The sequence below is a fragment of the Apium graveolens genome, chromosome 2 (genome assembly GCF_009905375.1).
Source record: "Apium graveolens cultivar Ventura chromosome 2, ASM990537v1, whole genome shotgun sequence".
Taxonomy (NCBI): domain Eukaryota; kingdom Viridiplantae; phylum Streptophyta; class Magnoliopsida; order Apiales; family Apiaceae; genus Apium; species Apium graveolens.
Window position 1 is genome coordinate 34,567,871 of NC_133648.1, and position 16,916 is coordinate 34,584,786.

At 36.2% G+C, this 16,916-nt stretch overlaps 4 protein-coding genes across 5 annotated transcripts; 1 reads left to right on the plus strand and 3 right to left on the minus strand.

The window, feature by feature from the left end:
* The first annotated feature begins 2,068 nt into the window (after positions 1 to 2,068).
* On the plus strand, positions 2,069 to 3,330 carry LOC141705895 (uncharacterized). 2 transcript variants are annotated; one of them, XM_074508763.1, is made up of 3 exons: positions 2,069 to 2,484; positions 2,558 to 2,571; positions 2,657 to 3,330. In XM_074508763.1, the coding sequence occupies exons 1-3, from the start codon at positions 2,077 to 2,079 to the stop codon at positions 3,198 to 3,200; spliced, it is 966 nt and encodes a 321-aa protein (XP_074364864.1). In that variant the 5' UTR covers positions 2,069 to 2,076; the 3' UTR covers positions 3,201 to 3,330. The 2 variants fall into 2 exon arrangements, with proteins under 2 accessions (XP_074364864.1, XP_074364863.1); XM_074508762.1 differs by lacking the exon at positions 2,558 to 2,571 and having other exon boundaries at positions 2,069 to 2,449; positions 2,680 to 3,330.
* A 307-nt stretch (positions 3,331 to 3,637) lies between these two features.
* LOC141705896 (uncharacterized) lies at positions 3,638 to 5,461 on the minus strand. The gene is made up of 3 exons (XM_074508764.1): positions 4,664 to 5,461; positions 4,005 to 4,538; positions 3,638 to 3,926 (listed from the first exon to the last, which is right to left on the minus strand). Exons 1-3 carry the CDS (start codon positions 5,417 to 5,419, stop codon positions 3,828 to 3,830), a joined length of 1,389 nt encoding a protein of 462 aa, XP_074364865.1. The 5' UTR covers positions 5,420 to 5,461; the 3' UTR covers positions 3,638 to 3,827.
* A 1,656-nt stretch (positions 5,462 to 7,117) lies between these two features.
* LOC141688038 (uncharacterized) lies at positions 7,118 to 9,297 on the minus strand. The gene is made up of 5 exons (XM_074492869.1): positions 9,259 to 9,297; positions 8,871 to 8,893; positions 8,080 to 8,749; positions 7,464 to 7,997; positions 7,118 to 7,379 (listed from the first exon to the last, which is right to left on the minus strand). The coding sequence occupies exons 1-5, from the start codon at positions 9,295 to 9,297 to the stop codon at positions 7,281 to 7,283; spliced, it is 1,365 nt and encodes a 454-aa protein (XP_074348970.1). The 3' UTR covers positions 7,118 to 7,280.
* Positions 9,298 to 10,157: 860 nt separating this feature from the next.
* On the minus strand, positions 10,158 to 16,713 carry LOC141688054 (uncharacterized). Its single transcript, XM_074492870.1, has 6 exons — positions 16,638 to 16,713; positions 12,661 to 12,731; positions 12,542 to 12,552; positions 11,443 to 12,091; positions 10,826 to 11,362; positions 10,158 to 10,670 (listed from the first exon to the last, which is right to left on the minus strand). Exons 1-6 carry the CDS (start codon positions 16,711 to 16,713, stop codon positions 10,572 to 10,574), a joined length of 1,443 nt encoding a protein of 480 aa, XP_074348971.1. The 3' UTR covers positions 10,158 to 10,571.
* Positions 16,714 to 16,916: the final 203 nt, after the last annotated feature.

Here is a 16,916-nt window from a genome sequence, read left to right on the forward strand (position 1 = left end):
GTAATAAATGATTATTTTTTATTATAAATTTCTTACAGGCTTGTAGTGGTTAAACAAATATAGCCAACATTAAGAAGTTGACTATATTTATAAATAAGGGGAATGTACTATTGGAGATGGATTTTTTTAACATAATTTTTATATTTTTATTTATAGTATGTTTTAATAATTTTTAGTTAAGATTTTATGTGATTGGAGATGCTCTAATAATCTCGGACCTCGCTGCTATTTCTTTAAAATTAGGAAGTTATTTTTGTTGGTCTACAAAGTATCACTGTATTTTTTTACTTCAAAAAAGAAATTTCAATTTGTAATTTGGCCTTAAAATTATTGTATTACGTTAGAATTCGTAGCTGTTGATGTTATTATATCATTATTCTACTTGTATTTCGAAATTGTTAATACTCCCTCCCAAATTATTGGTCCAATTTTTCAATTTTTATTTGTTATTGAAAATTTTAAACTTAAATTTTAATTCATAAAAAGAAAATTTAAAAAATATTTAATGGAAATACGTGTTCTAACACACCTTTAATTACGTGCAAAAGGCTTGTAAGGTTTGTCTCAGTTGGTTAAAGAGGGGATAACTATCCTCTTTGGTCATATGTTCGAATCTCGCAGGAGGAGAATTTATGATTATGTCTCCTGAATCAGAGTATGTCGCTTAAATACGGTTTACTCTAATTCACATGTTTTACTCTGATTCACATGTTTTGCAGGCTATTACGTGATCCCACAGATTTTACCTAGCTAGTGTGCATCCGAAGGGTAGCGGATGCATGTGAGCTACAATAAAAAAATTTACGTCAAACTGGACAAGTAAAATGAGATAGAGGGAATATTAAATAACATTCGTAATAAGTTATTTAAAAATATATATACATAAATGAAGCGGATATCCGATTCAAAATTCGTGATCCATACGGATCCGGATATGGATCGGTTTATAAAATATCGAGAGATGAACCAAAATGTCACTATTTCAGTAAAAAATGCCCAACTTATCACTTTTCATAATTATGGCCCAAAGATCACTTTATAACGGGATATCATGTAACGTTTTGAAAACAGGGCAAAATGGTAGACGAAGTACCATTTCGCTACTTTTTTTTTTACATTTTAGTGGTAAAACGTTAGATCATCTAACGTTTTATGTTTTTTTTCTTTTTTTTATTTGATCTGTTTTTGTTGTATTATTTAGGGGTCCGGAAACATCACTTAATATTACGTTTTTCGATATTTTTTTATTTAATATTTTTAAAATTTAAGATTATACAGAAATTTAACAATTTCTAAAACAACTTTAAGTAACGTTTTGCCACCTTTTAAAAATAAAAAAATTAATGTAAACATGCAACGAAGTGATGTTTTAGGTTTTAGAAAAAAAAAACAAAAACGTTACACGATTGTCCGTTATGAGGTGACACATATGGCCTTAATTTTCAAAGATGACAATTTGAGCTATTATTTACATCAAAGTGATAAATAAGGCCACCACCCTAAAATATCTGGGACCGATCCGAGACTAAATCCAAAAAATAAATAAATAGATATGAATATAAATTTAGGTTAATCCAATCCAAACCCGATCAATTGACACACCTTGTCGATTTTAATTAACAAATTCATTTTACATTTTTAGTAATTAAAAAAATTGGTGGAAGAAAACATAGAAAGTTAACGACTTGGGACCGACTAAATAATAAAAGAATTAAATTAGCAAAAAAATATATTACGAGTATATAAAATCAGACAGAACAAGAAAAAAATTGATACCTGCAAAATTAATAATAAAATAATATTTTTCTTATCTAATACATAGAAATAATGGTTACTATCCTCTATTTAATCTCAAATTAATTTAAAATATTTCAGTTAATTAACAGCCGAAAAATTAGTGCAATACGTGGGGGTAAACCGTAAACACATGTTTTGTAAAACCGAATCCTCGTAGGTTTATAAATAACTGCCCAATACGGCATTACCCCCATCACGCCTATTTAAACATGCACATCACATGTCCAAAATTTTATTTACGCACAACTCTAATAATAATCTAATACTTCATACAAAACTATGGCGATCACTAAGGTTGAAAACCCTAGCAACCAGCCTTCCAGTTCCAGTTCCAGTTCCAGTTCCAGACCCCGATGGGGGGACGTCGACGATGACAACGATGACTATCTTCTTCCGCCACGTGAAGTCATCGGACCTGATGAAAACGGTATCAAGAAAGTCATTGAATATAAGTTGAACCATGAGAATAAACTTGTCAGGGTCACCACAACTTCTCGTGTTCGTAAACTGGTGGCTAATGCTCGTGTTAGTAAGCATGTTGTGCAGAGGAGAGCTTGGACCAAGTTTGGTGATGCTCTTGATGAAGGTGTTGGTGCTAATTTGACTATGGTTTCTACTGAGGCTATTTTTCTTGAACGACCTGCGCCTTATGGTACGTGCTGTTTTCTTCCTCAAGTCGCGTTTTACGTGAGAATTATTGTTCTGCACTCTGCACAGTTTTTTATAGTTTGGTTGTCCAAATTTTTACAAGTACATAGAGAAATTACTTTGCAAGTACATAACTTCAAACCAGAGCTTGAAGTTATTTGGAAAATATGGAATTTAAAAATATTTTAATTGATATATTCATATATTAAAGGTTGGTTGATATGTTGCTAACAGGTAGCAAAGTAGAGGAATCAAATTCTACAACTGAGTTGAGAACTGGTGGTGCTCTCATGGTTTGCAGAACCTGCGGGAAGAAGGGGGATCACTGGAGTGCAAGGTGTCCTTACAAAGATCTCAATCAACCGATTGAAACTTTTAGTGAGAAGCCCGGTACATCAGATGTAATATCTGCAAACGGTGTTACAAAAGCAGCATATGTTCCTCCCAATCTGCGGCGCGGGGCAGAGAGGACCAGTGGTTCAGATATGAGGCGCAGGACAGAAGAGAATTCTGTCCGAGTCACAAACTTATCAGAAGACACCCGTGAGGCTGACCTGAATGAGTTGTGTCGTAATATTGGTCCTGTCACTCGCACTTACGTTTCCACTGACCAGAGGACGGGTGTATGTAGGGGTTTTGGATTTGTTAATTTTCTCAACAGGGAGGATGCTGAGAAAGCTATCAAGGTACTCAATGGGTATGGTTATGACAACCTCATACTCCATGTCGAATGGGCAGCACCGAGGACAAACTAGTTTCAATCTGGAACAAGAAGCTAGACTACTTTCTCATTAATATTATATGTTGTACTGAATGATTGAATTTCATTGATAATGTACGACTCTGGTCTGTTTTTGGAATGTCTTGGAAGTTTTCTTTGTTATATCTCCGGCTACCTTTAGATTGCAAGTAACTTAGATTGCATAGAAAGATTCTACTATGTGATCATGTTATATCTTCGGCTACCTTTCAATTGCAAGTAACTTCACATTACAGAGAAAGATTCTACAATGGAGATGACAATTTGATCAAGCATAAATTTGGATGTTGCAGGTTTTAGCCATTCATAATTTATAAGGTTCAACTTAATGTTTCAACTGGTAAAGAATATATTTTGCATAAAATTGCTGGCACTTAACCAGTACTGCAATAGAAGCTGTAGCTGGACCTGTTTTTCTAACTGTTGCCCTGTTTTTCCATGCTCTTTAATCTATTAATCTACACCTGCCTTTGTATCAACTTGCTTAGACTCCATTGATTTAAGAAGTTTTACATAAAAGACCATATTAAAAATTGCTTGTGTAAATGCTAATTCTAAACAAGGTATACATGTGTAGCTCATCCTTTGGCCATCCCCTGGCCTAGTAAATTCCATACAACAGTTAGCTTAATATCTCATCTTCCATACAAGACCTGAGCTGGAATGTTGTACTATTAGTATACAACCCCATGTAGTCGCAACATTCTTTTCGACTTGGGTCCTGCAAAGTGTATACAAATAGATTTTAGAGGTTTATAACATACAATTAGTTAAAATGGAAACTTTACTTATATCTCACCTCATAATGCCTCACTAGTGCTAGGACTCGAATTTTAGAGATGTGATCTGCAGAATGATTACCACTAGATGAACAAGCAGGTAATCTACGTGCTGAACTTCGAATGTAAATTGTTACATGATGATTTCCTATTGTTCTTTCTATAGAGTGGAAGAAGAAAACATGAGGAGCTGCACAAGAATCATTTATAACAGGTCGAGTTTTAAACATATAGAATGGCCATGCTTTTCTGCGCCAACGAGAAAAAGTCTCCAAGGGCGCTTGTAGAATGCTTGGAGGAATTATCGCCTCATAAATATGAACGGAGTAGCCCCAAGAGATGGAGAAAGTCCAGTTTTTGTGCTTTTGATGACAAATGGTTTGTTGCAGTATCCTTGATTCATCGACTTTTGCTGCTTTCATGAGATGGTTTACTGATTGGATACGATCCATGGAAGGAAATATAGGCTCTACTGCATCAAGGTGGTGAAGTGAAAGAAGAAGAGATTGTGGATGAGCTGATAGTAAACCAGATATGTCTTGATGAAAATCAATCTGGAACCATGCAAAAACTAGATCATATCGGGGGTGGATATACTAAGGGGAACCAGTCAAGAAGGGTTGAATATCAGAAGAATGGTTGCTTTAACAGATCAAATTAAGAGGAAAAAATTGTTTACCTGATGAAATCCTTTTTCTAAGGTTAGTGAAACTCCAAGATCAGCAATACAAGAATGCATTAATTGATCACTTCCAAACATAGTTGAATATCTTTTAAGACACAGATCTAAATTCTTAGCAACTAATCTAGCCAAAGGATAACTCAAAGCATAACCCGCTCCTCCAAAAGCCATATTAAATGAAAACAAAGCGTTGGAGTCAGTACACTCCGAATGCATCCCAACATAAAAGTACTTGCTATGATCATACTTTCCCAAAACCTCTGCAACATTATTGACAAAAAGTATAGTATCATCATCGGCAATAACATACCATCTTACATCGTCTTCATTTTCTGCATTAAATATTTCCTCAACCACACGTGCTAGTCGAATGATATGTGGCGATTTGCGCCTGTTAAAAGCATTGTACCTCGAACTGTCCTCTGAAATCCGGTAGGGTGGAAAAGAAGATGGCTCATCAGGAGCTCTATCAAGGAATATGAAGCCACGTGTGACATTAGGTTTCCACCATGATTCGATGTAGGGTTTTCTATATCTCCATAAATTTGAAGAACTAGCAATGCCAATGACTAAATGACTAATGTTGGTATCAAGATAAGAAGATAATTTGGTGGAACTAGAGAGTGAATTTGGCTTGGTGCAGCAAGGATCATTCCTGAAGAAGAAGATGAAAATCATAATGTAGAGAAATAATCCTAAAATAGCTATTGATTTGGATAGGCAGGACAATAATCTATTGTTAGACAAGAACATTGTAAGTTTCTTGAATACAGGGTAACTCCCTTCGAGCCTTGATTAGTGTCGATTTGAAGAAATAATATGGAAACCTCGCTTCTTCTTTTTTCAGACTTGACAGTTCATGTGAACGTAGAGTTGGTTTTGTGGTTTGCATTATTATGCAAGGGAGGAAATTAAGGATTGTCTGCATTTTACATGTGATTAAGCTTCAAGTCTTGAACATGCATATACTTCAACAAATAAAACTTGTGCAGTTTTATAAAGATTAGCTTGAATATATCACATGGATTGGAATGTATTTGGTCAGTTGGAAGGAAGGGGAAGATAGAGAACTCTTAACACGATGCCAATTATTTTTCATTGCTGTATCGCATGCTTGTGTTGTTTTCAAGCTAAATTTGTATACCATATTTTAATCCTTGGTTTTGAAAAATCGAACATTAATCCATTATATATTTTGTTTCTTCCCTTTTGTACTTTGTTCTTATGTGTTTTGTATGTAGGTTTTAGATGAGCAAATTAGTTAACATGGTGTCAAGGCTTTGGGGGCGGTGAGCGGGGGTCTCAAGTTCGATTGTCGCTCCCAATATTTTCACAATTTGTAATGGATACGAGGACAAATTATGGCAATTTATTATTAAACACGAAGGAAAATTATTGTCTCAACGATCTCTCCGTATTCTTGTGATAATTTTGTATGAAATCTTGTTTGGTGGCAAGGCTCTTAAATCTACCTCTGACAGCAAGTACATTCTTGATTTATTTGTCAACTATATATTGCAGCTTGTTAAAAACCTGTATACTGATGTCAAAATTTCTAGAAAAGACACTAATTAGAGTTCAAAATTCCAAGCAACTTACAAAAATTTGTGAATTAACCCATTCTGTTTCACATTGAGAGAGAAGAATCATACACTGCATATTTAATGGCGGGCGAAACTGTACGTAGCATTGTCTGATCTAGAGAAGAAGATTCCAAATCCATGTATGCACAACAGATACAAATTTGTTCTGAGAAGAAAATGTTACTGCATTGCCATCTACCATGAACTGGAAAAAGAAAGGTGCAGTTACACCTATTAAGGATTGAGGCCAATGTAGTAATGCTTCTTTTATATTTCACCATTTAAAATTATTAAACAATGCTGAAATTTTTCTAACAATTCTACTTGTAATATACCTAGTTTGTTGCAGGGCATCTTCTGCGTTGGCTGCCATGGAAGGAGTTATTTAACTTAAAGATGGAAACATCTCACTATCAAAGCAAGAATTGTTGGTATCGTGGGCAATGCATTTGAGTTCATCCAACGTGATCGCGGCTTTCAACTGAAAAAATTATTCATACAGCGGAACAATAGCACTTGCATTGCCAATAAAGACGCAGACCAGGCAGCCACGATAAGTGGCAAAGAACAAGAAGACATAGTAGCAAAGATTACATAAGGATACAAAGTGGCTTAGCTTCATGACCTATCGCCTATGTGGCATTGCAAAGAGCTTCATTATTCAACTGCTTATACATAATTTGCGTGACTACAATAGGCTGATACTATCTTCCACTAGCCGAACTTACACTTGTTTTTACTTTTGAGTATGAAGACATAAAATGTAAGAATTAGGTTATTTTTACTTCTGATTAAGAACACTTGCTCTTTTTTTGCCAACAATTTAAAAAAAAATGAACAGCAAACATGTTGTTCACTTGACTCTCATCTTGGCAAAATCATTCAATGTATAGAAGAAATAATAATAGAAAATCATTTTTAAACAAAATTGCTAATCCTTGACAGGGTATGCAGGCTGTTGCTACTCTAGAACAGGATATGCAGGCTGCAGCTAGTCCTTTGGACATCCTCTAGTTATTTCCTTAAAATATTCAGGGTAATATTTCAGCTTCCTTGCAATACCTGAGCTTAATTTTTGCACTGTTAATATGGATTCCCATACAGTCACAACATTCTCTTCTACTTCGGTCCTGAAAAGTGTATACATATTACATAGAGATTTCAAAGTTCAAATATCTTAGCAAAAGTCAAGAACTCGAAAAAAATTACTTCACCTCATAATCCCTTCTCCTCAGTGTTAAGACTCGGATTTCAGAGATATGATCTGCAGGATGATTGCCACTAGATACACAAGCAGGTAATCTACGTGCTGAACTTCTGATGTAGACCGTTTCAAGATGATCCCTCACAGTTTCTTCTATAGAATGGAAGAAGAAAACATGTGGAGCTTCACAAGAATTGTGTGATACACGTCGAGTTTTAAAAATATAGGGCCATGGTATTCTGCTCCAAGGATAAAAAGTTTCCAAGGGAACCTGCAGGATGCTTGGAGGCATAATTGTCTCATAAATATGGATAGAGTATCCCCAAGCAATGGAAAAAGTCCAGTTTTTATGCTTTTGATAACAAATGGTTTGTTGTAATAGCCTTGATTCATCAGCTTTTGCTGCTTTCATGAGATGGTTTACTGATTGGATACGATCCATGGAAGGAAATATAGGCTCTACTGCATCAAGATGGTGAAGTGAAACAAGAAGAGATTGTGGATGAGCTGATAGTAAACCAGATATGTCTTGATGTAAATCAATCTGCAAACATTGACAGATTATCACTCAGAAACGTAGATGCTGATGTTAAAAGTAGATTAAAATAATGGCTAAAATTGTTTACCTGGTGAAATCCTTTTTCCAGAGTTAGTGAAACTCCAAGATCAGCAATACAAGAATGCATAATTTGATCACTTCCATACAAAGTTGGATATCTTTTAAGACACAAATCTAAGTTCTTGGCAACAGCCTTAGCCAAAGGATAACTCAAAGCATAACCAGCACCTCCAAAAGCCATGTTAAACGAAAGCCAAATGTTGGGGCCAACAGACTCAGAAGGCATCCCAACATAAAAATACTCCCTGTGATCATACTTACTCAAAACTTCTGCAACATTATTGACAAAAAGTATAGTATCATCATCAGCAAATAGATACCATCTCACATCATCTCCATTTTCTGCATTAAATGTTTCCTCGACCACACGTGCTACACGGATGACATGCTGCATTTTGTGCATGTTAAATGCATTGTACCTCCCAGTTTCCTCTGAAATCCGATAAGGTGGCATAGAAGATGGCCATAGAAGGTGCTCGTCTGGAGCTCTATCGAGAAAGATGAAGCCACGAGTTGCATTAGGTTTCCACCATGATTCAATGTAGGGTTTTCTACGTCTCCATGACTTTGACGAACTTGCAATGCCTATAATTAAATGGCTAATGTCGGTGTTAAGATATGAAGAAGATCTGATGTATCTAGACAATGATTTCGGCTTAGTGTAGGAAACATCAGTGCTAAAGAAGAAAATATATATTATAACATAGAGAAATAATCCTAAAATTGTTATTAACTTAACTATCCGTGACAAGAACTTATTGTTAGACGATAGCATTGTATTTTCTTAGATATACATACATTAACTCCAGTTGAGCAATGCACTGAATAGTGTCAGTATGAAGAGATAAAGTGAAAAAAAAAAACTAGTTTTTTCCCTGACTCACTCTTCATGTGAATTTGAAGTCTATTTCATATCTTTAACAGTCTAATTACATGCATGTCTATGCAAGGGAGGAAATTAAGGATCGTATGCATTTCACATGTGCTTAAAGCTTGAAGTGTTGAACATGACCGGACATCCACAAAACTTTGCAGTTCTATGGTGATTAACCAGATTAGCGTGAATCTATCACATGGAACGGGTTCCCAAGGTGTAATTAGTTTCGGCTTTTCAAAAATCCTCTTTATTAATTAATTGATTCCTTGTGAACTAAGGAATAATGGTCAAAACTAGCATGTATTGCACCAGCTTTGAAACTGTTTTACTAGCAACATCAGCTTCCATTTTAAAGATCCAAATTGTACTATACATATTCTGTATTTGAACGAAATGGTATGTAGCATCACGTTATCATAGAGAAATAGGCTTCTATAAGGGTTGTAGGAATGTAATTACTATTTGATCATAGACACATAAGTTTCTTGCCTTTCCGTGGATAATCTGAGTATGTTTAGTAAATTTTAGATGGTGCGCTATAAACTGATGTCTGGTAGAATTTGAATTATACATGTGAAAAAAATATAGCGTCTCTAAGTTCATATTATTGTACGAATAATGTGCAAGTCAGTTTTATCTCAACAGGCATATTGATGAGATAATTATCTCTAAGAATATATAAGGAAGCAACTTAATTCATGCAATGCTTGGTTTCTTTCGCTGCAGCCCGTTCTTCGAATGAGGCATGAAACCTTGAGATGCATGAGCAATGGATGGCTCGTTATGGACACAGTAATACCGATTGGAAATTCAATAAAGAGAACTTGAAATACATTGATTCATTCAACCAAGGCAATAACAAAACATAAAAATTACGAGTGAATGAATTTGTTGTCATCCTTACAAATGAAGAATTTAAGACCTCAGGAAATATATTGTAGCTAGAGTCATCTAACTATGTTTGCATAAAATTGATGGCACTTAAAGAGTAGTGCAGTTAAAGGTGTGGCTGGGCAACTTCTTCTCTGCTTTCCTTGCTCTTCAATATATCTATCTATACATGCCTTTATATCAACTTTCTTGTGTAATTTGGTAATCTTACTGCAGATACCATCCTTAGATCCATTAATTCAAAATAGAAATTTTACATTATAAACCATATTAAAAATTGCTACAGAATTTTGTATAAATCCAAAACCTAAACACTATAAATATGTGTAGCTCCTCCTTTGGCCATCCCATGTCTTAGTTAATTCCTTGCAAAACTAGGTCAAAGTGTCATCTTCCATAGACCAGATCTTGAATGTTTTATTATTCGTAAACATCCCCTCAGAGTCGCAACATTCTCAGTCCTGAAAACCTTGGTAAATTTTAGAGATAATAGGCACTTATGTAATCTCACCTCATAACCCCTCACTGGTGCTGAGACTTGGATGTAAGAACTTGGTTATTGTTACCTAGTCTGCTCTATTTTTTCAATTCAAAATTAAAAAAAAAAAAACAAAAGCACTACATGTTGTTTGCTTGCTTGCCCTCCCATCTCAAATGAATACAAATGCTAAGACTAAACAAGGTACTTCAGCTACTCATCTGAACATCCCTTAGTTAATTCGGTTCTATATTCAGGGTAATATTCCTACTTCGCTGCAAGACTTGAGCTTGAGTGTTGCACTATATATATCCATTCCCATACAGTCACAACATTCTCTTCTACTTCGGTCCTGAAAAGTGTAAACTTCTAGAATTTAGAAGTAGAATACTTAGTAAAAACAAGAATTTGACTTGAATTATCTCACCACATCTGAAAAGTGTAATCTTTAAGAATTTTAAAGTAGAATACTTGGTATAAACAAGAATTTGACTTGAAATATCTCACCACATTATCCCTCCTCATCGGTGCTAAGACTCGGATTTCTGAGATATGATCTGCAGAATGATTGCCTCTTGATGAACAAGCAGGTAATCCACGTGCTGAACTTCGAATGTAGACTGTTTCAAGATGATTCCCTGCAGTTTCTTCTATAGAATTAAAGAAAAAAACATGCGCAGCTTCACAAGAAGTGTTTGATACACGTCGAGTTTGGAACATATAGATTGGCCATAGCATTCGGCTGATGGGAGAAAATGTCTCCAACGGAACCTGCAGGATGCTTGGAGGTATAATTGCCTCGTAAATTTGAATGGAGTAGCCCCAAGATATAGAGAAAGTCCATTTTTTGTGCATTTCATAACAAATGGTTTGCTGTAGTAGCCTTGATTCATCTGCTTTTGCTGCTTTCATGAGATGGTTTACTGATTCGATACGATTCATGGAAGGAAATATAGAGTCTACTGCATCAAGATGGTGAAGTGAGAGAGTAAGAGATTGTGGATGAGCTGAAAGTAATCCAAATATGTCACGATGCAAATCAATCTGCAACCATCACCAGATTATCACTTAGAAAAGTAGACTGATGCAAAAAGTAGATCATAATAATGGCTGAAATTGTTTACCTGGTGAAATCCTTTTTCTAAGGTTAGTGAAACTCCAAGATCAGCAATACAAGAATGCATAATTTGATCACTTCCATACATAGTTGGATATCTTTTAAGACAAAGATCTAAATTCTTGGCAACTAACCTAGCCAAAGGATAACTCAAAGCATAACCAGCTCCTCCAAATGCCATATTAAACGAAAACAAAGCATTGGAGTCAATGCACTCCGAAGGCATCCCAACATAAAAATACTTATTATGGTCATACTTTCTCAAAACCTTTGCAATGTTATTGACAAAAAGTATAGTATCATCATCAGCAATAACATACCATCTCACATCATCTCCATTCTCTGCATTATATAATTCCTCGATCACACGTGTTATACGGATTACATGTCGTACTTTGTGCATGTTAAATGCATTGTACCTCGAAGTGTCCTCTGAAATCCGATATGGTGGCATAGAAGATGGCCATGGAAGGTGCTTATCAGGAGCTCTGTCGAGGAAGATGAAGCCACGAGTCACATTTGGTATCCACCATGACTTGATGTACGGTTTTCTACTTCTCAATGACTTTGACGAACTTGCGATACCAATAACTAAATGGCTAATGTTGGTATCAAGGTATGGGGATAATTTAGTGTATCTAGACAACGGTTTTTGCCTAGTCCAGCAGGAATCATTTTTAAAGAAGATGTAAATCATAATGTAGAGAAATAATCCTGAAATAACTATTAATTTAAATAGCCATGACAATAATTTATTGTTAGACAATGACATTGTAAGTTTTTGGATACACGTTAGCTTTGTTCAAGCACAGCTTTGCTTAGTGTAAGTTTGAAGAAATAAAAGGGAAGGCTTGCTTGTTGCCTGACTTGACAGTTCATGTGAATGTCAAGTTGCTTTTGTATTTTTAACTATTTGGTTACATGCATATCCATGCCAAGGATGAAACTAAGATTGGTGCATGTTACATGTGTTCTTAAGCCTGCACATAGCCTCTAAAAAAACTAATGCAGTTATAGTGCACAGACACTTGGTACATACTGAATAGATCGGCTTAATGCAGTTTCCAAGGTGTAATATCGGCTTTTCAGCAGTCCTAAATGTTTACTGATCCATGCCCTATGACAAAGTAATAAAACTTAAAACTAGCTCATAGTGTACCACTGCTTTCAAATTACTAAATTATCCAGATGCTGTAATTCTGCAAAGTTAAACTAGTCTGTATGCCTGCAAATAGCGAGAGTCCATTGCTGATGTTGGCTGGCGGAGAATGTGAAACAATCTATGACTAATTTCGTCTGCAAATGACAGTTGAGTTTCGTTAGTGTGAAGAACAGAGCAACAAATAATAAAAGTAACAAAAACAAGAACGTAAACACTTAATAATAAAACAGAAGGATATCATAAATTCGAGTCCATTGCAAGACTATTCAGATAGGTGGTGGAATTAAATCCATGCATACATAAAAGGAATTTCACCTGAAAATTTGTTGCTTCAACAAATTGGTATGACAGCCTTATTCTAATTCTAGTGTTTGAATTTCGGTTGGGGGAGAAAAATGTCTGGGATGTCTGGTGATAAGACCTGGGTGCAAGACTGCTCCTTCGACGCCGCGCCTGAATCCTTCGTGGCGGTTGCGGTGTAGCTGTCGTGGAGTTTCAGAAAAACAACACCGCAAGGGGGATTTGGGTCCCGCGGCGCCTCAGGTGTGAGAGTAAGAACTTGGTTTGGGAAGATGAAGATAGATAGAAATGTAAGGTGGCTGTGTGTTTATGTGAGTGTAAGAGAGTGATCAACCCCAAAACCTCTCCTCCTTGGGCTATTTATAGCCCCAAGGTAGGGTTTTGGGGTTTGTACCTTTAAATCGTAGTCGTTGGTTCTGGGAGCGGAGAACACCTGCCTGAGGTGAATGCCTTATACGTGTCGGGATAGAAATGGTTGAGAAATGTTCTAAGTATCCTCTGACACGTGCCCTGATTCTTCTCATGATTGATTAGTGACAGTTGTCTCTGTTACGCGTTTGGACATGTGACTCACATGCCGGGGCTTCGAAGGATTGGGACACTGGGTATCACTAGTTTGGACTAGTAGTATGCGAGACTGGATGGAGTCAGGAGTCCGGACCCAGTTTTTCTAGGAGCCATATGTACTATCATGTGCCCCCCACTCTCTTATGCAGATTTTTTGGATGGGGGAGTAAGGTTATAGTGTTTGATAGTTGGACATAGAGTAGATTGCCTTTAGTGAAAAATTTGAGCTTTGTTTGCCCCCAGTCCGGGTTGTGTTGAGCTTGGCCAATCAGGACTAAGGTAGATTGTCTTTAGGAGAATTTTGAGCTTTCCTTTTCCCCCAGTCCGGGTTGTGTTGAGCTTGGCCAATCCGGACTAAGGTAGATTATCTTTAGGAGATTTTGAGCTTTGCTTGCCCCAGTCAGGGTTGTGTTGAGCTTGGAAAATCCGAATTAAGGTAGATTGTCTTTAGGAGAATTTGAGCTTTGCTTGCCCCCAGGTAGATTGTCTTTAGGAGAATTTGAGCTTTGCTTGCCCACAGTCTGGGTTGTGTTGAGCTTGGCCAATCCGGACTAAGGTAGATTGTCTTTAGGAGGATTTGAACTTTGCTTGCCCCCCAGTCCGGGTTGTGTTGAGCTTGTCCAATCCGGACGAAGGTAGATGTTGAGTGACATTTATGACACTTTATTACGCTCCGCAAAACTTTGAATTGGTGTAATTGCACTCAAGTTAATGGTGTTTTAATGTGTTTTCTTGTGTTTTTGCATTACAGCCATTAATCTGAGAATCAGGTGAATTAACATTGATTTGATGCTAATATGGTGTTAGGATGGTGTCTAAGGAATAAAGCTCGCGAAGACCGGCTCAAATCTGCAAGAAAAAGTAGAAGTCAAAAGTTTTGGCAGAAGCCCAGCGCGCGGCCGCGCCCGAACTTCAGAGAGTAAGCGCGTCCGCACTAATCAAGCGCGCGGCCGTGCCAGGTCGGGTTTTAAGAATCCTGTTTTGAATAGAAGACTGATTTCTGGACTTCTCTGCTGATCAGGGATGCTATATTGTTAGGTCCCGAATTATCGTAGAAGGGGGGTTGAATACGATAATCACTAAATTACAAATTCTTTCGAATCTTTAGCGAATATAGAATTAGTGCTCGGTTAGTGCTTTCGTGTTATTGAGAGGAATATTGTTTGGAACGATAAAAACAAGGAACACAAGATATTCGGGAAAATATATATTCGTATATAAATCCTCGAGGGTGTTGTTATACTCCGGTAAAAAATTTAATCGGCTATAATCTAAGAACAACAAAGTTCCTAGCTTCTACAAAGATTTACAAATCAAATCCTATACAATGATCTAGCTTTTGTTTGTCTAAGGATTTAATTACCGGGTAACGATTATAAAGCCCCTATGAATATACAAGAATTAAATCGGGCATTATAACATTACTCCGGTGAGAAGTTAAACGGATAAACTATGTGCCCAGAGCTTCTCTGTATTCTTTTTGTTTCTTGTTTTCATCTTCTCTCGTGAGAGAGAAGATGAACAAAACTCGGAACTTCTTGATTCTACTTCAAAGTGTAGACTTATATCAATTCCGATTCTTTGTATTTGCCTTGTCTTCATTCCTCCTGGATTTCTTGTGTAGACGTAGTATTATTAACCTATCCTGTTCTAGTGTTGTTATCGTGTTGAGTTATCACGTAACTGTTCATACAGTTACGTAGTCTCACCAACATATATAAATAACTTTAGGTCATTTTTAATGATATATCAAGCCAGAGACATATCAAGGAGAGCTGTAAGAAGACCGTGTTAGCACGATTCAACGAAGACGAAGAAGATCTTATTTTTACTTGTGAATCTTTGTTCTAAGTTGTAACTTGGATGCTAGTTTTCTTATTTGTGAACCTTACTCTTGTTTCGTACTTGTTTTTGTTATTTAAGTATAAAGACTACGTTTATTATATCATGCTTTCATCAGAACCCACATTGATGATGAGTCTGATTATGGGCTAATCGTTATCGTGGGGTTCTAGCGGATTTATTTATGGATTTCTTTAGTTAATTTGTTTCGACGCCTTAGTGTGTGGTGATTATATGATAACCTAGTATTGGTTGTGCGTATTCATCTTATGTGCGTCGTGAACTTATAAGTTAGTGTGTTAATTCTTAATGAAGCGAAAGTGAATTTAAGGATTTAGAACTTGCCATGCTAGCATAGGTTCATGTATTTTTTATGCATGATTTTTGGGTAATTTTAACCATCTTACTTGCCCTATGTAATCAAGATAGATAACTTGTGCTTAATCCGTTATGTTGTCAAATTCTATAGACATATAGGGTCTCAATATAATTGGTGTCTATTCAGCTTCTATCTCTTTTGTGGATGTCTGATAGTATGGTACTCGTGCAACGAAAGTTGGCATTTATTAGTTTCGTGTTATCTGATTAGTGTCATCACCATTACATGCTAAGGTTAAGAATAATAAGGCTATTGTATGAAGTATTTAATGAAGTTAGAATCCCATGTTTGTCATATATATTAGTTCAGTCAATCTTATTCCCTTAGTTATAATTGTTAGTTTAGTTTCTAGTTTTAATCAACCTCAATTTGTTATCGTCTTAGCATTGAACAATAACCATACATTGTTGTTTGAGTGCATAAGTTAATTAATTAACCAAGCCAGTCTCTGTGGGAACGAATTTGATTTATATCTTATACTACTTGCGAACTCGTATACTTGCGTGTAATATTAACGCGTGTTTAGCGACTACCAGTAAATTGTCTTTAGGAGAATTTGAGCTTTGCTTTCCCCTAAGTCTGGGTTATGTTGAGCTTGGTCAATCCGAACTAAAGTAGATTGTCTTTAGGAGAATTTGATATTTCCTTGCCCCCTAGTCCGGGTTGTGTTGAGGTAAGTGAGTCCGTATTGGAAGTTGAAGCGATCTTGGGGTCCCCCTAATGATTTGAATTTTTACTGCTGACTTTTTTCAAAAGACGTGCAGTAATAATTGTTGTGTGTTTAATAACTATTGTATATATATAATCATATATATATAATTTTTATTGATAAAGGGTCCAGATTGTGCCACGTGGTATGGCTGTATACATCCCCGCTCCATCTATACAAACCCCCTCAACCTCTCCTTTCTTCTTCTTATTCTTCTCCAATTTTTACTCTCTAATAACTTACCTCTCTTTTGTCTTTTCTGCGGCTTATTTCTTGTGGTGCTTTTAGAGGATTCGAGAGAGAAGGATTCTTGTTCCATTACGATTGATGTTCTTCTCATTTGTAAGTCTTCGTCGTGTTCCTCTGTTTCCTTCTCCGCAACTGCTTACTTCTTGTCCAGTTGATTTCTAAAGTTTTGCTGAGTTCGTTTATTTCTATGTGTTTTTGGTTTTGTTTATCTGTATATATATGCGTGCTTTTGATATTTTTTGGTGTTTGATTCTGTTGTTGGGATATTTCTGT

Coding starts and splice junctions, on each gene's coding strand:
- LOC141705895 (XM_074508763.1), top strand. CDS start 2,077: ATGGCGATCACTAAGGTTGAAAACCCTAGCAACCAGCCTTCCAGTTCC.
- LOC141705896 (XM_074508764.1), bottom strand. CDS start 5,419: ATGTTCTTGTCTAACAATAGATTATTGTCCTGCCTATCCAAATCAATA. Junction 4,539..4,663: donor TAGAAAAAGGATTTCATCAG/GTAAACAATTTT, acceptor GCATGGTTCCAG/ATTGATTTTCATCAAGACAT. Junction 3,927..4,004: donor CACTAGTGAGGCATTATGAG/GTGAGATATAAG, acceptor TACACTTTGCAG/GACCCAAGTCGAAAAGAATG.
- LOC141688038 (XM_074492869.1), bottom strand. CDS start 9,297: ATGGAAGCTGATGTTGCTAGTAAAACAGTTTCAAAGCTG. Junction 8,894..9,258: donor GTAAAACAGTTTCAAAGCTG/GTGCAATACATG, acceptor GACACTATTCAG/TGCATTGCTCAACTGGAGTT. Junction 7,998..8,079: donor TGGAAAAAGGATTTCACCAG/GTAAACAATTTT, acceptor CAATGTTTGCAG/ATTGATTTACATCAAGACAT.
- LOC141688054 (XM_074492870.1), bottom strand. CDS start 16,713: ATGGAACAAGAATCCTTCTCTCTCGAATCCTCTAAAAGCACCACAAGA. Junction 12,732..16,637: donor GCAGAAAAGACAAAAGAGAG/GTAAGTTATTAG, acceptor TGTCATTTGCAG/ACGAAATTAGTCATAGATTG. Junction 10,671..10,825: donor CGATGAGGAGGGATAATGTG/GTGAGATATTTC, acceptor TACACTTTTCAG/GACCGAAGTAGAAGAGAATG.